Here is a 25,084-nt window from a genome sequence, read left to right as displayed (position 1 = left end):
CGATGTAAATGAAAATTATAACTACTTTGTTGCAAGCCACATAATAATTAGTTACAGTGTTAGCAAGATAAAAATTAAAAACAAATATTACGCTGTGTAATTATGTGTATCGAACTTAATCAATCTAAACATGAAACAGAGATGGATTAAGGTTCGTACAAAACTACAAAAATAAGCACCAATTTATTCGGTACGATAACTTATAGGAACATTGTTTTGCTATCCCATTATTTCTAAGAATTGAAGCTTTGCGAAAGAAAGCAGGAAAGATGTTATTCCCAGAATGTTGGCGATCAAGAGATATCAGTTATCCATAAATAATATGCGCAAAAATAGATTCATTATTCCTCTGAAAAGATAAACACGGATACAGGAAACAATATTTCATACTTTACTTCACACATATTATTACGTGAAAATTGCGATTTTCTTCGCATTAACTCGCACCTGTACATACTAACCGCTATATTTTGTACTTACCTTGGATATTAAGTCTTAACCTGTTACTTATGGCTTGCAGCTAAATAGGCTATATGATGAACTATACACGAGGTTATGAATAAGTTTTCAGGTTTAATTTTTAAAGAAATAAATCTTGGCATATTGCATAGTAGTTACTCGATTAAGGGTCTGTAGTCTGTACACATGTAGCCTGTAGGTGGCTAGTGACCACAATGTAATATGATTTTGCTCCACCCCCCCCAGTCCACTCCACGCATGTATATAGGCATGCATTAAACATACACATGAGACATTGTGGCAGTGTGATGGTTTACCTAAAAACCCACATATAGTAGGTACTTACCTACGGCCGGAATTCCAAACATCCGAAAAAAAGAACTTACTTAAATGTAAATGAAGGTTACCTGTAGGCTGTAACATGTCTCAGTTGATTGAAAATGTTTTAATCAAAAACTGTATTGTAAGGTAGTTTTTTTCCATAACTTAAGCTTTTGTATGTGACTGCAAAATATTTTTAAGAATTTTTAGAGTTTTCAATCTAGTTGTTAGCCTAATCATATGTATTTAATAGCATATAATTATTCCTACTTACTTGAAACTTTGTCCTTAGGTATCCAAAATAGTTCTGCCCCACAAGCTACGGTATTTGGAGAATATGTTAAACGCAGAAGTCATCGCAAAAGCTGCAAAAATTCGACAAAGGATCGAAGCAAACCCGAATCTTCAAGATAGTGAGAAGAGTTGGCCCCTTTTGTTAGCCAAATATCAGGAGTTGGACAAACGAAGCGTTCCCTATTCATATAACAGCCTGTATGGCCGTAGAATGCCTAATTTTTAATAGCTTTTTAATTTAGAAATATTTTAGTTTGTATTGTAATTTTATGAAAAATGTAAAGTTAGACTATTAAAAAAGAGTGAACAGTTAAGATTTACATTTACGTTTGATATAAAGTAAGCTAGATTAAAACCATAAGCTTTTAATGTACCTAATTGTAATATAATAATAATCATAGTTATGTGAGTTTTAAATTGTGATAACAGTTTCTAGTATTTTTTTGCTACTTCCAAAGAAATAGGCATAACGAATATATAAATCTGTTGTTTGTGACTTGACCATACGCGCCTAGGGACCGGAGATGGATCCACCACAGGCCTTAGTACCTACAACTAGACAATCATCAATCAATCCAGTTCTAATTAGGTGGAATACATACACTGGACTTGGATAATTCAGTTGAAACCGGGTCGGGGCAACAATTGCAGGTGAAATGTCGATGTTGAATGCCTGAATGTCCCATTGTGAATTATAAAAATATCAGATATTGTGTTTTCTAATTACGAAGTGACTCTTCCATTAATTACAAGACACAGATCACAGATAAAAAAAAAGATGTTCAAAATTATTTATGAAGATATAAATTAGAACGTTGTGTCTAGTTTTCTGTCATTATCCGTAACTACAAAGATTTGAGACGAAGTTTTCTGGTGATTTGCATCTGAAAAATGTGGATCCTGTACATTTTCCCAGTGAGACCCTTATTTTTTATTGGACCCTATGTCACAGGTATGTTTCGATAACATTGAAGTTATAAAGCTTTTAGAATTATTTCCAATCCTGATGATCGGATCAGTTTACACAAAGCTGTGTGTGATATTTATCAAACACCAACCGATATTATAGGGGATGTTTATTATGGGCGGAACTGACTGATCAAGTTCCCAAATAAATCTATATCAGGTTTACATCTAGTATGGAATATTATTAACATTAATGAAATATCGACGGCTCCATAAGCCATAAACCTAATGATTTCTGGATGTCTACCTAACTTGGTTATTCCATACTCGGTAAGATTCTTAAAGAAATTGATTGGACTTTATCTAATAATAAAATAATTAACAGCGATTTTCATTCAGAGAAGATTAATTGGGCAGAGATATGGTTCGGATAAAGATGTCATATGGCAATATTATTTCCAGTGTTAGGAAGGGAACGCGCGAGACGTCTTATACCCACCTCTCTAAATAGGTATCTATAGTATGGCGCGGTCATTTTTCCACACTGGAAAAAATACTGCTATAAGACATCATGGTATGAGGTTTGGGAGTTGGAAGACAATGTTACGTCAATTATTTATGTAAGACCCTTTGGCCTTTAACAAAAAGGGCAGGAGAGATGTGATCCCAGATGAGTGGCATGGACGTAAGTACCTAACTGAAATTGTCTAGGCGTCCGTTGAATTAATTTTATAAAAAAATGTAGGTACCTACATTTAAAAAAAAATGTAGGTAAGAGAGAATCTATCCAACACATTCCCAATTTTTTATATTCAGTTGGTAGAAAACTTTTTTTTATCAAAAGACCAAATACCTGCTATACATATATTATTGAATCTATTACGTAACAGATCCTTCCAATATGTGGACATGAACCTACCATCCATAACAAATCTAATTAATATGTAATAATAAACATCTCCCATGTTACACATATATAATTCCGATTAAAAAGACCGATTTATCGATTTAAAAGACCTTGGGCTTGAAACCATTCGCATTGACCTGGATAACGTTTGGACCCTTTCATAGTTTACACCTCAGTTACTCATGTAGATACAGCACGAATATGAAGTTATGTTTGCCACACAATATGAAATTCCAAAACTACTGAAAACTAGTTGCAGAATACATATACAGGATCGTGAATAGTAGTTTAAATAGCTTTAGAACAATTCGTCTAATATACTATTTAATGAATGCTAGCTCCTCGCCCGGCTCTGTATGGGTTTTCAAATTTTCAGTATTACCGACCTACCTACGTAATTATGTAGGTATCTAAAGTGATTAATGACGTATAAGAATTCTTTACAAAATCTATCATCGTAGGTAGACAAAGAATAATGGTACCTATAATCGGCTCTATATACATAACGGAAGGTTTCGTAAATATACTATCTTTAGCTCGTTATTTTCTCCGGGCACGACAAATCTTTACTTATACGAGAAAAGACTTAAGACCCTTTAAGTAACAGAGGGCAACAGGCTTATTTTACTGGCTATGCAAAATGTAATACTATTTAAAAAAGAGGTCAGCATCCATGTTTCTTAACTAAAGCTCATGTTATCTTTGTGGATTCAGTTTAGATTTTATAAGAATTCTTTTTTAATGAACAAGAATCTAAACAAAAGGTTTATAAAATGTTATAGGTAGGTACTAGTATAATAGATATAAATTACCTGTGGTACCTACATAATTAACCGATACATTACTTGCTACCTAACTACCTAGTTGTTACACAAGAGAATTTATTTCATGTTCAGTAATCATTATAAGCAAATCAATATTCGTTATAACAACTATTCATAAGATACCCAAAATTATTTCTAATTGTGATATAATCCCAGGATAGCCTTGTACCTCTATAGGTATAATTATTAGCATTATCAGGCTATAAATTCTAAGACAGAAAAAATTATTCCCACAAAGATTAAATTATTATCAAAAATAACTGAGTTCTAAACACCTAACAATCACACAAAAGCCTGCAAGTTTTAATGTCGCAATTAGCAGCATACATTTAGATTAACTGTCGATACCAGAATACATTACACTTTATACACAAGGTCAGGTTCTTCGATTTACCTTCCTCATCGCATGGTCGATTTGTCTTCCCTTTGTAGATCAAGATTCAATAATTTAGAGCTAGCCTGCGCTGGACATCGCCTTTGACGAGGGTATATCTATAAATAATATGTATATAGGACAATTTAGTTATAGGTAAGTAGGACAATTAAGTTAATTTAAACTTATTATTACAGTGGTAAGAAATGTATTCCGAGTATAAAAATAAGCCCTTCCGACCTAGCTTCCAATGGCGGCTTGATTCGGGTTTACACCGCTTGTCGCTACAATATATTAAAAAGTCCATTATTAAAAATTCTCCGGCGTTATCATAAAATTTACCCTTTTCACGACAAGCTTTAACAGCTACAACAAAAAAGTAAGCAACGATATTATTATAGTAAAACTGTAGCCAGCTTAATGCGGAACCATCAAAGGTAAGGCAATTACTGCCAACTGACGGCGCCGATAATACAAAACGCGTCACATCACTATAAATCCATTTTATTGGCTATCAGTAAATTGAATTTTCGTTAAACCCATTATTACACTGTTCAGAGCACAATGTAACCATCCGCGGGTGCCATCAGAAAGGTCGGATTAATTCCAAGCTTTTCACTTTAATTCAGATCGACACTGTAAGGCATCGGGCCATCGGCGAGGCACACTTGTCACACACAATCAACTTCAATCAAGTCATAAAATACGTACTATGTAAATTCCTATATGTAACGAGTTTTGTATTAAACATGTAGGTACCTACAACATAATCCCGAAGCCTTTCACAGGATGGTCACGTAATTCTTCGTGCGATTGGCGGGCCACCGCTTCGTGGTGTGTTCCGAGTATCAAATCACGGTTCAACGGTATCAATTAACGGTTAAGGATTAATGTATGATTTGTTCTAACATTAGAATAAGTACACATACTAAGTAACTAGTGATTTCTTCAGTTCTAAACTGTTTTTCCAGTCAGCTCTTCTTTCTACTTATTCTACATCTACATTCATTACTCCTAGCTGTAGAAAAGTCCACACCGGCACCATATAGCATAGCATTGAATATAGCCCACGAAATTTCGGTATTACTATTAGCCAACAGGCAACAATGAGCATTTACCTATGCCTGGACAACAATCGGGTGACCTAGTTCAACTTGAGTGCGTTACTGGACACTTTTGGTTGATGGCAAGCTTTCTTCGGCGAGCTATTGAAAACGTTTAATCTTTAGCTAATGCATAGTTACTTATATAAATTAAACTACTTTTACGGACTATTTATTTCCGTCTCTCGTAAGGAAATGCAACTTGAATACCTGCTGCTTTTTCCAAAACGAATCAGTAGTTCCTGAGATTACTGCGTTCAAACAAAATCTTCAGCTTTATTACATTATCTCAGAAGCACCGATAAAACTCCCTGGTTACAATTGAAACTTATAAAATTATACAATATGTAATATGCACCGTATGATACCTACATAATCGTGCTCTAATCATAGCTATGATAAAATCGGTATTTTTATCAAAGCTTTGTATCACATCCAACATAAAGCATACCTCCTATACATACATAGATACCATCTGCTATAGAATATTTATCAGCTTAATAATCAGATATTGTTATCAAATGAATCCATTAAAGGATTTATTATTCAAACAAAATGTTGGTAAGTAAAATTTTGGCGACGACTAATGTGTTGGCACACAGTGTACCTATTTATAATTAACATTGTAAATTTTCGAGCAATACGGATAAGAAATAGATGGTTTATGAGTACACTACGTAAATAGCAATAAAATCTGATACTTATAAAAGACAGACTATTATATTATTGGCGGTCGTTGCTTTCTTTATAATTTCAAGTTTTTAGAGTAAACCTTTAAGCTCGAGGAAGAGGAGATAAGTCTAGTCTCTAGTATAGACCTCAGTTGTGACAAATTCACATTTTAATTTAAACTGTGAATTAATTGAATCGTACCTATTTTAGTATAGATTTTGTTTTATACTATGTAGTGACTCTATATGTACTGAACAATAATAGGTACCTAAGTATATATTATAAGCTTTAGATACTTCAATTTACTATTAAGTTGTAACTGACTACAAATAATTTGCAATAACCTTCAGAAAAAATAATTTATACTGAAAACGTAGTATGAGGGAAATAAACACACAAACTGTATTCAATAGAGTAAAACATATTTTTGAGCCTAAAAGTAATTTATCAACCTTTATTCAAGACTTCATATATAATTTTACAATATTTTCTCATTATAAGTCCATTCAATAAATAATCAGTTCATTTCAAATCATAAAATTTTCATACAGCACCTTACAAAAATAGCGATCGTTATATTTAAGATAATTGGAATGGGTGCCAAAACTACGTAGAATAGGTACCTACTTAGGGCTTATATTCATACAAAAACTTTACAGTTTACTTAACCAAGCTATTGTCAAGAGTAGGTATTATTGTGTGCGATTTATGTAAAAATTTTAATAAAACTCAGGGACAATTTCCTGGATGGCCATAGGTTTATATTAAAAATATCGTTAATGCTATGACTACGCACCCATTTCAATTATCATACATATAGTATAAATTAAATAGACAAATCCCTTATTTTACGTACATCTAATTGTACTTCAATAATTTATATGGAATAATTTTAAAATCATCACGATTTAAAACATTGTTCGAACTATGTTTTACGTTGAATTTAAGGTACTTTGTAAAAAATGTATGTGTAAATAATATTATATAATATATCTCATGTTAGATTAAAATTCTAACGATTCAATTTATATCAATTTTTGTTAAATATTAATGTGATTAGAGATTAAAAAACATACGTTGAATATCAAAAACGTAACAAATAGAAATTAAAACTCAGCACAAAACATAGCTCCAGTTACATTCGAGTTGAGATGATACAACAGATAATAAAAAATAATAACAACAAAATATAACAATACGGAAGAACAGAAAGCAATTATGAAAATATTCGCGATGCGTGGGGTATTCTTACATCCCAAGATCCCAAGCTTTCAATCTATTATTCAAGCGTAAAAATCAAACATACGAGCATTAATTCTTAAATCTATAACGGCAAAGATGTTATTAAATGTTTTGTATTTGGCACGAGAGACATTGTATGTGATAGATTTTTACCCTTTTAAAAATCCTTAAAATAGTGTCCTTCTTTTTCATTTTCAAGTATTTGGAATTATAAAAGGGAGAGACAGAGCTTTATCAATATTATACGTGCGGAACTTGTCGAATTTTCTTTCATACTTTAAAATTCCTGCATTCCTTTTTAATATCGGTAGAAATCCGTGTGCGTTTAAAAAGATAAATAAATAAAAAAATCAACTTTGCCGTCATTAATTTCATTTGGAAATACGTTTGAAATGTGATGAATCCAGAGTATTTTATATTAATTGTGTATGCAGTAATAAATTCAGAGTGTTTCCATTGGCTTGAATGGGTATAAAATAGAAGACGATGATTTTTCGATGTTTGTATTAGTAAATAACGTAGTTTAATTTCATGGTATCTTATAATAATATATAACATGTGTTTATGTATTGTTGAACTTAACAGGATACAAGGATAGTTTATTTTCGAAATATCCAGTGTGATGGTGAGGTAACTATGTATGTTTTATTATAAAAGTTTCTTGTGACTTTCGATGTCGAGTGTCTTTAAACGTTTCCTTCACAATAACATAAATAATATAAAGTATAATACAATTCATTTACCAATATACAGATGTAATATTAATTAAAGATAAACGTATTTAATTTACAAATCTCGTTGATATGTAACATTATGTACAATATAACTAAATAAATAATTAAAATTATAAACATTAAAATACAAAAGCGACGTCCCTTCGATCTATACAGTTATAATTATTTATCATCTCATTACTTTAACTTTTACGTCTATATGTAAATCCATTTCTATAGATATATATTAATAAAAATTACGCAGCCAAAAAAGCAATGAGAACATCAATTTAAAAAAACTTTCGATTTCAAACGAACCACAGATCGAATACTCTATTAGGTACGTTTTCCCGCGCGTTATTTGTATGTTATATAACATAAAGCGTAAGGATTAGTTGAACGTAGTCCACCCTTTGGGCACACTGGACGACGTCTCCTGATCAGCGCTCGAAGTACTCGTGAAATTCGACAAACCGAACTGGCTGAAATCTAAACCGTATTCGTGCAAAAGCGCACTATCGGTGGACGATTTGATATTTTCGATTTTCTCTTTTCTATCCCGATACTTGAGTGGATCGAAATCTTCGAGGCCCGTCGGCGAATCGTCCAGTTTTATGAGATCCACGTCAGAGCCACACGACTGAAAAAAACACGTGAGTTAACACAAAGCGGTATACCGGCGTACCCATACAACCCACTCGCAACACTGACTGGAAATCCAACTCTATGTAGACTTACGAAGGTACTGAATAGGTTGTAGCAAACAGGCGCTCACATGCACTATATACGCCAAACTACGGACACCCACAATACTAATGCAACAATAACTTACCGAGAACGTGCAATAAATTTGGAATATTTTAATATATTTGTATAGACGTCTTAGAAATATATACTCTCGCCGTTCCGTATCTCCCATATAATCGGTTTGACTTGGGTCTGAAAAAGAAACGTTCAATTGCGAGATTTCACAACGCGCTACATTCACATAGGACGTTTCGGCTATGAGTTGACAATATTGATTCAATTTTATCTCTATCTAATATGTATTTACTTCTAGAATAATTTTTTGCATAATTAAAAACCACTTACTGTGTAAGATTAAATTTTTAAGGTGAATTTAAAATGTTTCTTTTTTTCCTTTTTTTTTCAATTTATAAAAACAGGACGTTAAACAATAGACAATATAATATTATTAAAGCTAATATAATTAGGTATTATTATATATGTATTTTAATTTTATTCGTATTATTGGATTTTCCATGCGTTATTTTTAAGCTTAGCAAGCTGCTGCAATTAGATTACATACGAATTACTCTCTTAGCAATTAGTGGGAAAGAATAAATAATATATACTTTATTTAGTATATGTGTACCCGAGTTATTATTATTATTTATCCGAATAGTACATTTAAAATCATTCATGCATTATATTGACGAAAGCACGAATAGGGAATAGACAAACACGAAACATATAATTTATAGCGATACCCTGAAAATAATTAATAAAAATATTTAATTGTATAATAATTATTAATTTGTGCAGTGCGAAACACAATACAGAGTTGCATGTGGATGCTAAAAATTTGGGTTATAAATATATATTCAAGACGCTTTATCTTCATTTCAAACTCTTTACTAGGAATAGGGCTTCGGACCAATTAAAAATATAGAATACGTATAAGAGAATTACATTGGTAACTATAAACTTTAACATTAGAAGTATAGTAAATAGATATTTTCTATTCAACAAGAATTTCTAACGTAGGTAACAATGTTCAGAAAATCAAACATATTTCAAGATTATAATATTTAAATAAGTATATGTTTAACAACAAAATGTTTTGTTTCATTCAGTCTTCTATTTACCAAGAGATGTTTAACATAAAAATGTAATAGGTACTCTACGTTATCAAGTAAACAAAATATCTCCAGATGAATACGTCAATAATTAAATAAATTTTATAACACCCTTTTTATTACATCAACTTTATCATAAAACGATAGTTATTTTTTGTTTTTCTGAGATAAAAACACATTTAATAGTTTCGGTCATGATCCGGTCAATATCGCATATTTGATATTTCACATAAAACGTGTTTTAATTGAGTTTTGATTTCCATATCAGTGTTGCGTAATCTAGCAGAGAAAGTCATTCGAAATTCACGTTAACACATCATATGTATTTACAGACACAATGCGTACACATATACATGCTTTATTCCAAGGATTTAAAGAACATGTAATATGATCTTAGACAAGGGTCACAGTATTCAACCTTCAACCTTCACCCAACCAATGAGACTTAAACCTTTGGTTATTTAGTGCGTGCATGCAGACATCACCGTGCTCAGTATAAGCACAGAAAATTAAAAGTGAACCTATTCTAAGTCCTTATATTCATTGGGACAGTGACGTTACAATGTTTCTGTATCATGCAATGTATTCAACGAAAATGTAATTTAGTGCAATTTTTTCGCAATCTTCTTAAAATTTTGTCACGAATGTCTTTCAAAGTTGCGTTTATATTTGCCTACTTAGATTTACTTGAAAAGATAAATGAAGCATATGCACCATAAATATATCTCAAAATGTAATCATGGTGGCAATTATGAATGATAAACGAAAATATTACATTTTTCATGCGCTCAACATATTACCTACGTGGATTTAATACTGCGAATCAAAAGGCTTATTCTCTGTTCACATTAAAGGGATGTGATGACGTCATAACATTTCTCGTAATATGATACAAGAAGAATAACGACGCATTTCCACCATCACCTCTTACGTTTAGTGCCCATAATAATAACAATGTAACATCTGCGCTTTAACGAGATAACACCAAATTGTTTCGTATTTTATTTCGAAAGTTCTAGAGAACGTACATTCTATACCTATTATTATAATAATAAAATACTTTATAGTATGATATAGTACAAACTGAATCGCAAAATTGTACGTAGAATTTATTATCTTCAAATAGGTAATTTATATTCTTAATACGAAGTACGAAAGTGATCTTAAAATATACCAAATAAACGTTACATAGCGCCTGAAAAGTTAAAACAATTGGTGCCTATCTTGCGTTCAAAGTAGTCAAAAATATCTATGAATAAAAACCCTGAATGAAAAAACTCTTTGAAACTCTTTGAAAAAAACAATTTTGAAACTACATGTAAGTAACGAGAATAAATAATATTACTGGCCTCTCAAGCATTCCATGGAAACCTCTAGAAATTTTCCGTTAACTTAAATCAATAACAAAATAAAACTAAGAAATAAAACAACATTTTGCACTGATTATAAAATAATTTTATTTTAAAAATAAACAAATAATAAATGTAAAAACAAAATAATAATAATTGTAATGCTTAATAAATGTGCACTGTCGAACAGGCTTTAAATTAAATAATATCAATTTAGGTATTATGCTCTAGTTATTAAAGTTTTAATTATTTTAAATTTTAGGAATAAAATTTACAAAAAATAAATATTTCGCATAATATAAGAAGGAACAAATTTTTTAAATATAGTATTACAGGAAATTTATGTCTTTGACGTAGATTTAAAGACACTGGACTAATCGTTTGATACAATATTCATTATAATTAAACACTCATTCCATAAAATGTGATAAATCACTTAATAATCTAAATGTTTGATAAATTATAAATATACATTATCACAGTTCAGCAATAACATTAATATACACGTTAATTACTTGGCAGTAAAAGGTTATTGAACTGCAAAGATATTTTTGACTATTTCAAACGCATATACTTGAAGTATATTTCTCTTTACTGTAATAATATTATTATAAGAATAAATATATTTGTTCACATATTGGAATATAAAATTATAATTAACACTTGTAATGACAAGATATTTTAGAAATAATTTAAGATTATTCATTGAAGAAAAATGCAATTTTTAGATTAAATTCTAAATAGGTAATAAAATTATGTACTAAGTACAAAGTCACTAAATGTGATGGATTGGAAACTTTAAACTAATCATAATAAATCGTCTTTTTAATGACCATAATTCAATTTTTCAGTCAAATATAAAGTTTCCCTCAAAATTTCTTATTTTTAAGTGTAAATCGAAACACTTTATATCACAATAATAGCCATTAAATTTGTATTTATAATATAAATTTTCCTAAATAAAATTAAACTATTAGACCATAAAAAAATTAAGTATCGTTGTAAGTTATTGATGCTAAGGGTGTAAACTAAGACATGCCTCATGCGGATAAAGTGTATAGAGATATTTATTCAAAAGACATTCCTCGGAGCAAACCTCACTAATCCATACTCTACAAAATCACATAAGATCACAGAGAAAACGTTTCGTATACACCGTAACTGAGCAACATTCCTATAACAATTAATATAACGTAATGCAAAAGCGAAACAAAAAGCGGTATAAAAAGCGATTATAGGGAGAAACACCGCGCCGACACTCCGTTAATGGAACGGCTCGATAAATATTAATTATATAACCATTAGTCAGCAGCGACGAGATCCTTCCCTGAACCCCTGCCTAATTGCTCGGGACGCGGCGAGTTTTACGTTTCAACTCGCGTGTACGGGAAGGGAGGGATCACCCGGAATGAACGGACAGCGATGCAATGTTACATGTATATCGGTCACTCGTTAACAACAGTCGCATAAATAGATACAGTATAGTGTTAGTGCGTTCGGGCCACTCGCATCAGTGTGCGTATGCAACATCTCTGACGTACACCAGGAGGACGGATAGGATAACAAATGCGCATATCAGAATTACCTCTTGCGTCCGGGGCTTGTGCGGGGGGCGGGCGGGGCGGGCGGGGGGCGCGGGGGCCGGCAGCTTCACCGCGCCGCCGTTGCACGCGTTCGACTGCCGCCTTTGGTTCGACAGCGTCAATTTCAATTTCGCTTTGTCGCCGCCCTCCGAGAAGCGAATGGTGCTCGTGTGGAAGTCGCTCGCTTTGGGCGCGTTCTTTGTGATGTTACTGACGAAGTGCGTAGAGGGCGCGGGCAGAGCGCGGGGCGGGGGCGCGGGCGCGTCCGTGATATCAACTAGCCGCTCCGTGGATACGATCGGGTAGCGGACGGGGGGGTGGGGACGGTCCAGTAACCGGGGTGGGGGTTGTGGTGACAGGGTCTTCTGCAAATAAAAACGTTACGATAATGTGCCGCGGCGCCCGAGCGAGCGCCGTCCTGCGCATGCGCGGTCCGTACCGACCGGTGCGAAGCTCGTACACGTAAAGCATACGCGGCCGACGAATGCGTTCACATACACTGACGACTTTTGAAAGCGCTAAATACACATCGATATCATCCAAGATCCGTCATAACTTTTGACACGTGCTGAGTGCGAAATGTTAATTAGAGAGCTAGAGAGTTGTATACAGTATATGTACAGGATAGTCAGTACCCAGAGTGTGTCCAACTCTACACTAGAACTAACCGGCTGCGTATCAAAAGCTATGAGTTAAAGCATATGAAACGGCCATCTAAACTATTAATTGAAACATTTAAGACACTACGAAATTAAAAAAATCTAAAATGTCCCATCACAGAATTTGCACGGTGTACAAGTCGGACGGTGAATCAAGAATACTAGAAGCAGGAGTATCTCGATGTACCTATTAACGATATCCACAAGGGGTAATTGCCAACTTATACCTTTTTTTTTATTGGTAATAGGGAAGCGCTTGATCACAATCTCGCCTGATGTTAAGCTGAGATGTGGTCTAAGATGGAACGCGCTTCCCTAGAAGGTACCTGTTCACTCTACTCTACTCTACCTTAATTCACCGCACTCCCGTACACCGAACAGAGCATCAGACTCACGGCTTTATCAGGCAGGCTGGCGGTATCTCTCGGCGTGCCCGGGAAGCTGTCCCTCCTCTTTGTGAAGAGGAACTCCATTTCCGTGAGCAAGTCTAGCGGGAGGGCCGGCTCGTTGGGAGGCTCGCGGCACGGGGACGCGTCCGAGTCGGAGGATACCGGGGTAGCGGAGCCGCAGGAGAACCTGGACGAAGGAATTAATCTATACTAATATTATAAAGCTGAAGAGTATGTTTGTTTGTTTGAACGCGCTAATCTCGGGAACTACTGGTCCGATTTGAAAAATTCTTTCGCTGTTAGATAGCCCATTTATCGAGGAAGGTTATAGGCTATGTATCATCATGCTACGACTAACAGGAGTGGAGCCACGGGGGTGAAACCGCGCGGAGCAGCTAGTTAATAGATATGTATATAGAGGTGCAAGTTTTGAACGTTATACGCAACAAAAGGAGTGAATAGATGAATAAATACATAAATAAAGTGAAGGTACAATACAAGTACGAAACTGCACGCAATTGTAGGAGTGAATAGATGAATAAATACATTGAGTGGAGGCACAAGTTCAAAACATTGCAAGGAATTTTGGTACCTATACAGGACGCAGAGCCTGCGTCAATTTTATATGAAACAAATTGATCAATACTTTAGTTTAGTAGATAAAAGTTGAACAAAAGATATAAAATCGATTATCCTTCGGTCCTTTATGTTACAACAGGCTGATTTTATAGTATGACTTTTGTCTGTAGAGTTTAGGGTGATAAAGGCCACCATTACCATGGGAATTTCCCTTGAATACGCGGGCGAAGCGGCGGTGGCTTACTAGCCATATTATACTTAATATGGGTCTTGAAATTCCTACGTTTCATTTTAAAGACTATACCAATATGTAAAAAACAGCTGAAAATACATACCTGCTATCGTCTGTAGTATTTATAGAGGATGGTCTAGATCCCGTTTTAGGCATTTTATTTTTTAATCCTCTCACAGCCGATTTCACATTCTTGCCGCCTTGTCGGACCTTTGGAAGAGATGTATTATTACATAATCGATATAGAATATTTATAGCTTCTTGCATATATATAAATATTGTTTTTAAAATTAATCAGCATTTTGACCCTGACTAAGCTTTTTTCGTGTAAGTACAATTTATGATTACTTTGTAAGATACTATTACAATATAATATCACATCCATCTTGTATTTAAAATGATGAATGTATCATTTATAAATCGCTATAGTTTTTGATAGATTCTTCCTGATAACCTTTAATAGAGACAGTACATGTAACAGACATCTTTTTATATTATGTGTCATTTTAACTCATAGACAAGCTAACAGTACAATATATTCAGAAGTGGTAAAACCGACCCATGTTAAAAACATACTATGTATTTCTTTGAAATTTATAACCATTCCTAGAATTGTATCGTAAAATTTGGGTGTAATTGATTTTGGACGTGTACCATATTGCATCTGCAACAGATTATTATGTCATCTAGAATAGCTGCTCAAAACAATTAAATAATTATAAAAAAATATATTTAGCAAACGAACATAATAAAGGGTGATTTTTTTGTTGGTTTCTTTTTGGCAATACTGTTTTTGATAGATCACGCGTGAATCGTGTCTTGTGTCTGTATCAAACTTGTTCAGTTTGGTCTATAATTTAACCATGAATCGACTTACGAACGAACAACGCTTGCAAATTATTGAATTTTACTATCAAAATGCATGCTCGGTTAAGAGAGTGTGAAGTCGGTTAAGAAGTGCGCGATGCACTTCATCGATTGGCGATTTTATTTTTTTTTGCCCAAAATGGAAGAATTGGACATGTCTCACACGTGGTTTCAAAAAGACGGTGCCACATACCACACGGCACGCGAAACAATAGCCCAATTGAGAGCCGTCTTCGGCGAACAGTTTATCTCACGTTTTGGGCCCGTCGATTGGCCGCCTAGATCGCGTGATCAAACTTCTTTGGACTATTTCTTATGCCTACAGGGATAAACCAGCAACGATTGACGCACTGGTAGCCAATATTGAAGCATTTAAGTATTCGTGATATACCGGCCGATATGTTGTAGAGTGTGCCGAAATGCGAATGGGCCATCTAAACCGGAGCCGTGGCCATCATTTGCATGAAATCATCTTCAAACATTAAATTATATTGATCGTTTTATCAATTCCATTATAGATTACATCAACATTTTCAAGTTTTTTGTGTTTTTTTTGAAAATCAAATCCTATACCTCTTAAAAAATCACCCGTTATTATAGATAATATCGTGCTTTCATCCCAATTCTTAAACGATACGAAATATATTCATAATTCGGAATTTATTTATTCTGCTATTATATTTACATTTCTATGTAAATAGCAGCTACAACTATAATTATTTAAAAAACGCAAAAAGCAATATAAAATTGATAAAAAACAATAACTTTACTAAATATACAAATATGTATATCTGCCTATGTGTAATAATAATTAATTTACTTTTACAGCGTACGTTCTAAAAATACGCCACGAAAGGAGAGTTCAATCGCAACATAAGATGTCCTTATAAGAATGTTGAATTTGGAAAAGACATTTACTAATTTATAAAAAATAATATATCTTAATATATATAAATCTCGTGTCACAATGTTTGTCCTCAATGGACTCCTAAACCACTAAACCGATTATAATAAAATTCGCACACCATGTGCAGTTCGATTCAACTTGAGAGATAGGATAGTTTAAACATGTAGGTACCACGGGCGAAGCCGGGGCGGACCGCTAGTATCTTATATTAATTTGATTCTGGTTCTTTACCTATATACCGTTACGTGAAGTGCCTTAACTACTGTATTAACAATCAATGTGTACAATTTTCAATTTAAAACCATATAAACCATATAACGTATTGTTTAAGAATTGGGGTAATCAGGATTTTGTCCAATCAAGTGACAAACGGGATGCAATACATGCAATAAATACTTTAACCCTGTGCTTTTTATTCACTACTTTGTGGAATGTACATCATCGTTACAAACTAACTACATAGTTAGAAAATCAACTAAAACATAGAAACCATCTAAATAATATTTATACCTAAGTAAATGTACATGAAAGCTATATAAATAAAATATATAACACCAAATGAAGAATATAAAATAAAACAATTACAAAAATATTACACACATAGATCGTATAAGTAATAACAATAAACAAATATTACATATACCCATAACACTAATGAAAATATAGTATAGAATATCTAGATATAATAATACTCAATCAAAAATATATCAAATAGCATTATTTTATCAAAGAGGCTTTGAGTTTACCAAACTTTAGTGTTTTTTTTTTTATACGAAATAGACGTATCACAAGAATAACATGTCACATAGAGATGACGTTTTAGCTAATAAATAATTCACATTATAAAAATATGAAAAGCCTCTATAATTTGATTATATTGAGTTCACTTGGCCCTAAAACATAAAGATTCAAATTCTTACTATGTAACTTATTTTATACAAGTTTATGTAAATGGTCAATTCTATTTGATGTGGGTCTACAACAAATAATCTACGTTTACTACTCTTAGCTTTATCAAAAGTAGAATGCATTCTTTAACCATAATTTTTTTATTTGACTTCAAACGACACTGGCACAGTTTAGTTCAAATGACACAGATACATAACAAGAAAACAACAAATGCAAAGTTTGGTTCCCTCAAAACATCACTCAATAACAATTTACATAAATAATAAATATCATAACATAATAAATGACCAAAACCGTGACATAAATAATATATTTTTGACTTCAACCACACACAATACACAGTACTTTCCACTAAGCCGTGAACACTAGACAGTTTACATTGACAGTCACTGACTGACTCACCGTTTTCACAGCCGATTGTACTGCGGGATTCGCCTGTAAATATTCACAGTTGTAAGCAATACGACAGTCCCTTGTAGTTAAAGCACGCATGCAACATGTAACATTTATTGCTTGTGGATATCCTACCTTATGTGTAAGTGTTTAGGGTTGAAATTGTAATGAGGCGTGTCGATTTATGAAAAGTGGTAAAGCAATTGTAGTGTAAGAGTGAATATGAAAGCGTTGCTTAATTTTTTAGTATTTAACAAAGTATGTTTGAAAAAGGTATATTATTTTATAAGTTGTTAAATAAATTTTTACCGAAAATTAAAAGTTATATATAAATTTAAACCAAATCCTCGAAGCATTACGAAAAGATTTTTTAAATACACAAGCAATAGAGATCCATACTTTAATTTGCATAGAACACCAATATGCAGTAGCAATATAATATTTATCTGATATTTCATATTGTATAAGGGAAAAACAAAATGAAATATAAATTAACCATGTTTTTCAACCATCAACGTTGAGAATATTGCATTCAATCCCACGCAGTAGCAGTTTTTGTGTGTTTATGAGTGTAAAGCGAGACAGACAGATTGAGACAGAGATTGTAATATATGCTATATATCTAAAATTGATTGATTTGTTCATATCTGTATTTTACTGCACACTTCAGCCTGCTCTGTTATTAAATTTGGTACTCAAAAAATTGAATATTCATAAGCAATAAATCACTGGATGGATAGAAACACTCATTACACGCTATATTGGATTCTGTTTTACATGTACAGATATTTTCCAAACACATGAATTGACATTAAAACATCTTAATAAAAAAAAAACATAAACTTTGCCAAAAAAGTCTTTAAAACACGGACACTAATTTCGAAACACACTCAAGAAACACAGAAAGAATCGCAATACATACAAAATGCACCCACACATAAGCGATAATCACTTTACATATACAAGGCACCCACGCACATAAAGCTATCATAATCACTATTGCTTATAGGCATAAAATAAATATAAAAAAAAGAACTAGGCATAAAAGAAAAAAAAACATACTTTATCTTTGACGGTCTTGAAGAAAGCGCCTCCTTCCTTTTTGACGTTTTTGGCCCAATCGCGGTATTGTTTTTTTAACCTTTGCCCGCTGCCGGTGTTTAATTTGTCGGCGAAATTGTTGCATTCCACTTCGAACTCGTCGCTGAAGCCCCGCCCGGAGTTCAAGAGGTCCAGCCTCTCGTCTATGAACTGAAATTATAATGAAAATAATTTAACACCAAAATGACTGCGTGTTAAAAAATATGTTAGTGTGATTTTGGGCCGTTTGTGACTATATACTTTAAAGTTAAGGAAAAAAAATGTGTGCGTGTACTTATAGTGTACACATGTAAGAAGTGAAACTTCTTTATGTCTTTATTTTTCAAAAAATATTTTACTATATGCAACTTTACAGAAATACGTCAATCACGCGTGGTAGGGATAAAATCAAGATGGCGCGTAACGGAAAAATGTTACACTAAATTTTTTCCAACCCCGATAAAGAAGTTTCACTTCAAAAACATTGTTTTACGTGATTGCGCCATATATTATTATAAATGGACGTACTACAAATGTAATTGTTTAATTAACAATATACTTCAGACAAATGTATTGTAATATGTGATTTTTTTTTAAATTTCCCAATCGGTATATATTTCATTTAAAGAGTATAAATAAACATTTACCTGTTGAAATATTTGTGATTGGAGTATTTTTTTAAGGAATGGCTGCATGTTTTTCCTTGTTTTAATGAACGCCTCTGGATTGAATGTTATTCGTTCACCTCGTTCAATTCTGTAACAAAAAAAAATACTGTTAGTTCAGCTAAATAATTTACATTTTTTTTTTTACATAATATTTTAAATCATACTAAGTTTTTTTTTTCTTTTTTTTTACAGTAAAACATGGCCAAACCTTATAGCATCCCTGTAGCCTCCAATCAAACAAACTAAAGCTCTTAGGAACGCCCTCGACACCACATCACCGAGCACGTGTTTATCACCTAACGCTTTTCTTAGATTCGCAACCTGAAATATAAAATATGTTGATAATTTATATTTGACGAACTACTACAATTTCGTTCATATTGTATTGTGAACATCCGTTTTTTTCCCAATAAGACAAATAATAAATAAGCATAGTATGTACGAAACGGATTACAATAACAGATTCCAATTTGAAAATTATTATGAATGGAATTGTAATAAAAAAATATAATTTTGTAATAGCTATGGACCATTTAAGCAAATGCATTTTAAATAAATAATTTATTGTATCAATATCATCCCCGCGAAATAATTCAATGTTAACTACATATAATTTCCTAACAAAAATATATCCGGAAACTATTGCTAATAAAAAACACACTCATTGTGAGTTTGTATACCTGTACATATCTATTAATACATATCTGTATAGGAACTGGGAATGTGACAAAGTCCTTGGTAAAATAATAACCGTGATACAGACGAGTGACACATACTTTGGAAAAATTCCAATAGATGACATGTCTACATTTTTTTCAATAATGACTTCAGGGCCAATATTAAAAGTATGACGAACATCAAAATTGGTAAAAGTGTCCGATTTCATACATTACAACTATTATTTAAGTCCATAGTTTGAATAATTTGGTACAGATTTATTTGAACACAATTATTTACTAAAAACCTATTTACCAATGAAAAGAGACGATAAAGAGAGTTGTTTTACTTTCAACTTACCAGTTCAGGCGGAAGACTTTCCAAATCATTAAAAGGAGATCTTAATTCATTTGCATCTACATCTAAAATCACAACGTCGCCAAGCTCCGACATTCGCACCATCTGTTACAAAAGAAAGTGGTTTAGAAAAGCTATAAGAAAATATTACATAGGCTTAAATTTTTTCAGTAATGGTAATTATCATTTGTAAAAATATCAAGCAACGCACAAATAAGCAAACGTAAGTTAAAGTTTTAATAAAGTTCACGACATTTTGAAACATAAAAGATCAGCACTAGATTGCCAATGAGCCTACAAATCAATTGGAAAATAGAGTAATATGATCCCTGTCAACTTTATAAACTAGTCTATGTATAAATAATTTAACACCAATAAACGCATCTCAATTCACAATAAATCACACACCTGCACACAAGGACAAATCGATTTATCTCGAGCATCCATTACTCTACTGCATCACATGTTATATAACAACAATTTACCTTCATTACGTTCCCAGGAACTCCAATAAGAAACGGCATGGGTGCTAATAGATAGTCGACCAAGTGTTTGGGTAATATTGGAATGAATATGTGTTGCCATGACATCGGGAATAGTGTTGCATTGGCGGCTTGAATGCAGGCTGAGAGACGAGATGGTTTTGACGCGACTATGGCTATCCTTCGCTCGTGTAGTAGTGCAGCCCATAGCCCCACCATGCATTTACCATCCATTGCGCTGAAGTATTCCGTGAGATTGTACTGGAAATTATATGGAGGAATCAATAAAACTTCACATGCCTTCGTACTTTATTATAAAACATCTTTTGTTTCTATTGCATTTGTTGTTTTGTAGAAATGAACCAGGCAGTTTTCAGTAAGTTTATTTTATTTACTGAAACACAACACAACACAGTACTTTCTTAGCATTTACAAATTATTTAATTTTATTTATTTAAGTGTGAAGATAAAGTTTTGGTGGATCTAACACAGGTGTATTAAATAACACAAATTTACTCAATACTCCCTACCTATATTTATTTAAGCCACTCCAAAACGCAACAAGATTACTTACATTTTCTGGAATACTCGGCAGCTTGTTATCTGGGCATTGACAGGAGAACACATTATGACCAGCATTGTATGTGACTTTGAGAGTATGCCCAGGCATTGGTGGCCGTATCCTACATGCTTCTAGAAACGACGTCAGCTCCCCTCTCTCAGGACTATTCGCTAGGTTAGCTATGCAGTTTAATAAACTGAAAAACCATTTGTCATTGTAACCATAGTTGGACATGAAGCCCTGATTGAAATTATATACATATGCAGTGCAAAGTAAATATACGTCGCGTAACATTAAAAAAAATTCGCCGAAATTGCATGATGGCACTGTAAGATTGAGTGTTTGTATATATGCATTGCTGAAATATGTAATTACATATACAATAACAGAAACAAAGTATTATTATTATCATTAAATAAATTTTTAATCAACTAAAGTTCTGTGAAAAGATCATTTAATTTCTACAGTAAAATTCTAGTATAAATCTTTAAACAAATTTAAATGTTTTTATTAACCCTGCCATTACTATTGTATAAAATATAAAGGTTAATTATAATTAAAATGTGCAATAAGAACATCACCACCTCTAACAAAGATTTTCCTGAATGTAGTCAATTCTTGCTATCAAATATTCACTGGAGTAAATAATAGTAATTGACAATGATTAAGTAAATCTTATACTAAAAGGAAATTACCAAATAAAATATACTGCTTAATAGCAATCAATAGTAAAGGCAATTGCATTGCGACAAACACAAATAATTATAATTTATATGTTAATAAAACAATTTATACTCACTTGTAAAATATATCATGCCATGGTAAATGTGATAATATAAGAAATGTGGTGTTCGCCTTCGGATCATATCGACAAAAGCAAAATGTATATTTTGAATCCACTGATGTCAATACAAAAGAATATTTTTGTATATAAGTGCTGCAAAAATGAGATAATTATTATTTCATTAATTTTGTTCACATAAATAATTTAAAATATTATAACATGTACAGAATATGTTGTAGAGGATGACTATAAGTTGTCCTGTTATCAATTAGAAATAGATAAACCATGTTTTAAAATAATTATAACTAATGCTTTACACCAAAAGTTTAATATTGTTCTCTTTTTATTATTAATAACTCAGGCCCCGGAATCACAGACACAATAAAAAATCTATTGTGTCGTGGACCGATCGGGCCGTTCGGGGCTCAATGGGTTAAACACTTAAAATTGGAAAGAATTTAAGAACATGGTAGTATAATTCATACTTTGAATTTTGGAAAGTTTAAAGCACATTAAACAGTTTAAAACCGCTAAATCACTTACTTATCAAACTGACAAGGGAATGTGAATTTAGGAATATTCTTCAACTCTTCTTCATTTCTATATGAATCTGGATATTTTTTTACAATATAAGGTTCCTTTATTTGATCTCCAGGTGAGACTTCACAGAATAGTTCAAATAAGTATCGCACTGTGTCTCTGAAATGTTAGAAGACCATTGTTTTTATATGCATTTGAGCATTATTATAAAATAAAATGTGTTTCAATAAAAAAATGAAGAATTATATAGAAATATAACAACACAAAACTTCATACTCATTCATTTTAACACTTCAAAGTCACTACCTAACTGACCAATTATTAAATTATAAATTAAAGTAAAAAGTGATCTGTTGAATTGTACGCCTACTCCTATGCTTATCAAACTGTTGATAAACATATAAAAATACTGCGCGGTCGCTCGTGTTGTGCGCTAACAGAGGGGAGATATCAATTACTATTCAACTACACCCAATCATCTCTTATTGACATTTATGAGTAAATTGCATACTAGAATCATCCCAGCACAGGAAGCGGTAATATTGTGGATGGCAAATTCATGCACATGTAGAAACGGACGATTAGTAGTGCAAAATAAAATTAAATCCAACTTGTTCGTCGAGACAAAAGAAAAAAATGAGGTTAAGTGATTTGGCAAGGTAAAAATGACGTTCGAATCGATCACAAAAATGAAAGTTAGTGTATGATTCAACGAGATAAGCAATTAGAAAATATTTTCTCGTTACCGTATTCTGGAACCCATGTCTGGACGTGGACCTTCTTATGTTTCGTTTACATCTTATTGCTACAAGTGAGAGAAACTTTTTCATTTAAGAGTTTCTTATGAGACATCACAAGCCATTGAAAATCACTTTTGCACCGCATTGGACATTTCTATTAGATTTAGATTCTGAAGTAATATGAAAGACGATGTTATTGACTCAACCTTTTTTGCTGCTATTTCACTTCTCTTTTGAGTTTGACTAATTGACTTTTTGATGGACACATTACCACAGATTATAAACAACTTGCACATCGGTGTCAAAAAAACATAACAGATAAAACTGTAATGTGATCACAGATTACAATAAATTTTTCTTAAACACATTCAGTTAGGTATGGAGGGTTCGTAACGTTGATTGTAAATTTTTCTGTAACCAAATCCCAAATATACAAAAAATCCATGATTTTATATTATTCATCGGGAATTGAACCCACTACCCATGTCCCCTCGGTTATCTCACGCGTTACCACTGTACCAAGGAGGCGGTCGAATCAGTATGTAGTAGGAATAACTTAAGTGGTTTACGTCCGTAATTATTTATATTGTAATATCTTAAAGAATCAAAATTCGTAGGTACATAGCTACACCTGTAAACATTACCTAAATTACTATATCAATATTTATACGAAGTGATAGAAGGACATACACCCTTTGTTACATTTATTGTAGTGATTCTCATTCGCACCTTGTTGGGTCTTCCTATAATCACACTTTATTCATAAGAAATAAGAATGAGATATTTTATGGCGTTTAAAAGAAGCTTCGGTATGTTACCTTGAGCCTGTATTTTGGGAAGGCCTTCCAAAACACAAAATTAATAATACAACAACACGTAAAAGAAAATCATACTTTAAAGAGATTAATAATTAAAAAAAAGAAACACTTTCAAATTAGATATTATAGTAGCTAGGTATGACAGTATCATGGATAGGTTTTACCAAAAAACTATTTATTTTCGAAATTTCATCAATATCGATACAGTGGTTCAGACGTAAAAGCGTTACCGACAATCTCATTTATAATTGTACCTAATAATTTTTGTAATAGATAATTTAACATAATCATTAGTTATGATTTATGTTAAACCAACAAATTTATTAAAAAAGAACTCATTACTAACTAGTTAGTTACCTACATGTCAGTAAATTTGTTATTAAATAATAATTTAAGGATAAAGGTAGGTAAATAATAACTTCATTGTAATATATTTAGGTATAATATTTATTGTCACTTTAGATAATATAATACTTAATTATTCAAAGAATGAAACCTAAAGTTATCATTATTTGCACGTTATACATGGTTTATACCCAGTACTTATGTTAAATTAACAATTGTAATAACTACCACTTTAACTAGGTAGTGACTATTTTATTAAGTATTAACTACTTATATTATATTGTATAAATAATTTAAATATGTATAAGTGAACAGGAGAATATCTATTTGTGCCGCCAAAAGTCAAACACCTTTGCCAAAAAAGATATCTTCAATTTTGAATTTCATAAACTAAATATAATTATTGAGCAATTTTCAGTATCTTTTTTATTTTTACCCTTCAAATTTTTGTTATAAGTTATCTTTATAATGGCTACAGTAAATTTAATTATACAGCTAATAATATAGAAAG

General features: G+C 32.3%; 1 protein-coding gene across 4 annotated transcripts; it reads right to left on the bottom strand.

Annotated features, from left to right (window-relative positions):
- Window positions 1-6,289: 6,289 nt before the first annotated feature.
- On the bottom strand, window positions 6,290-23,655 carry LOC149491129 (DENN domain-containing protein 1A). 4 transcript variants are annotated; one of them, XR_016316404.1, is made up of 15 exons: window positions 23,417-23,655; window positions 22,674-22,829; window positions 22,146-22,283; window positions 21,359-21,542; window positions 20,788-21,045; window positions 20,306-20,407; window positions 19,497-19,609; window positions 19,268-19,376; window positions 18,603-18,791; window positions 17,550-17,582; window positions 14,568-14,674; window positions 13,660-13,840; window positions 12,608-12,970; window positions 8,647-8,753; window positions 8,338-8,454 (listed from the first exon to the last, which is right to left on the bottom strand). XR_016316404.1 is itself a non-coding variant. In XM_089701605.1 (14 exons), exons 1-14 carry the CDS (start codon window positions 23,431-23,433, stop codon window positions 8,206-8,208), a joined length of 2,199 nt encoding a protein of 732 aa, XP_089557731.1. In that variant the 5' UTR covers window positions 23,434-23,655; the 3' UTR covers window positions 6,290-8,205. The 4 variants fall into 4 exon arrangements, 3 of the variants coding, with proteins under 3 accessions (XP_089557731.1, XP_089557915.1, XP_089557805.1); XM_089701605.1 differs by lacking the exon at window positions 8,647-8,753 and having other exon boundaries at window positions 6,290-8,454; XM_089701789.1 differs by lacking the exons at window positions 8,647-8,753; window positions 12,608-12,970 and having other exon boundaries at window positions 6,290-8,454.
- Window positions 23,656-25,084: the final 1,429 nt, after the last annotated feature.

This window comes from Colias philodice, chromosome 1 (genome assembly GCF_061535455.1).
Source record: "Colias philodice isolate Cphi_HAF_F1 chromosome 1, ilColPhil1 Martin Lab GWU primary, whole genome shotgun sequence".
Taxonomy (NCBI): domain Eukaryota; kingdom Metazoa; phylum Arthropoda; class Insecta; order Lepidoptera; family Pieridae; genus Colias; species Colias philodice.
Note: the sequence above shows the minus strand (reverse complement) of the source record. Positions and strands in the feature narration are given on the sequence as shown.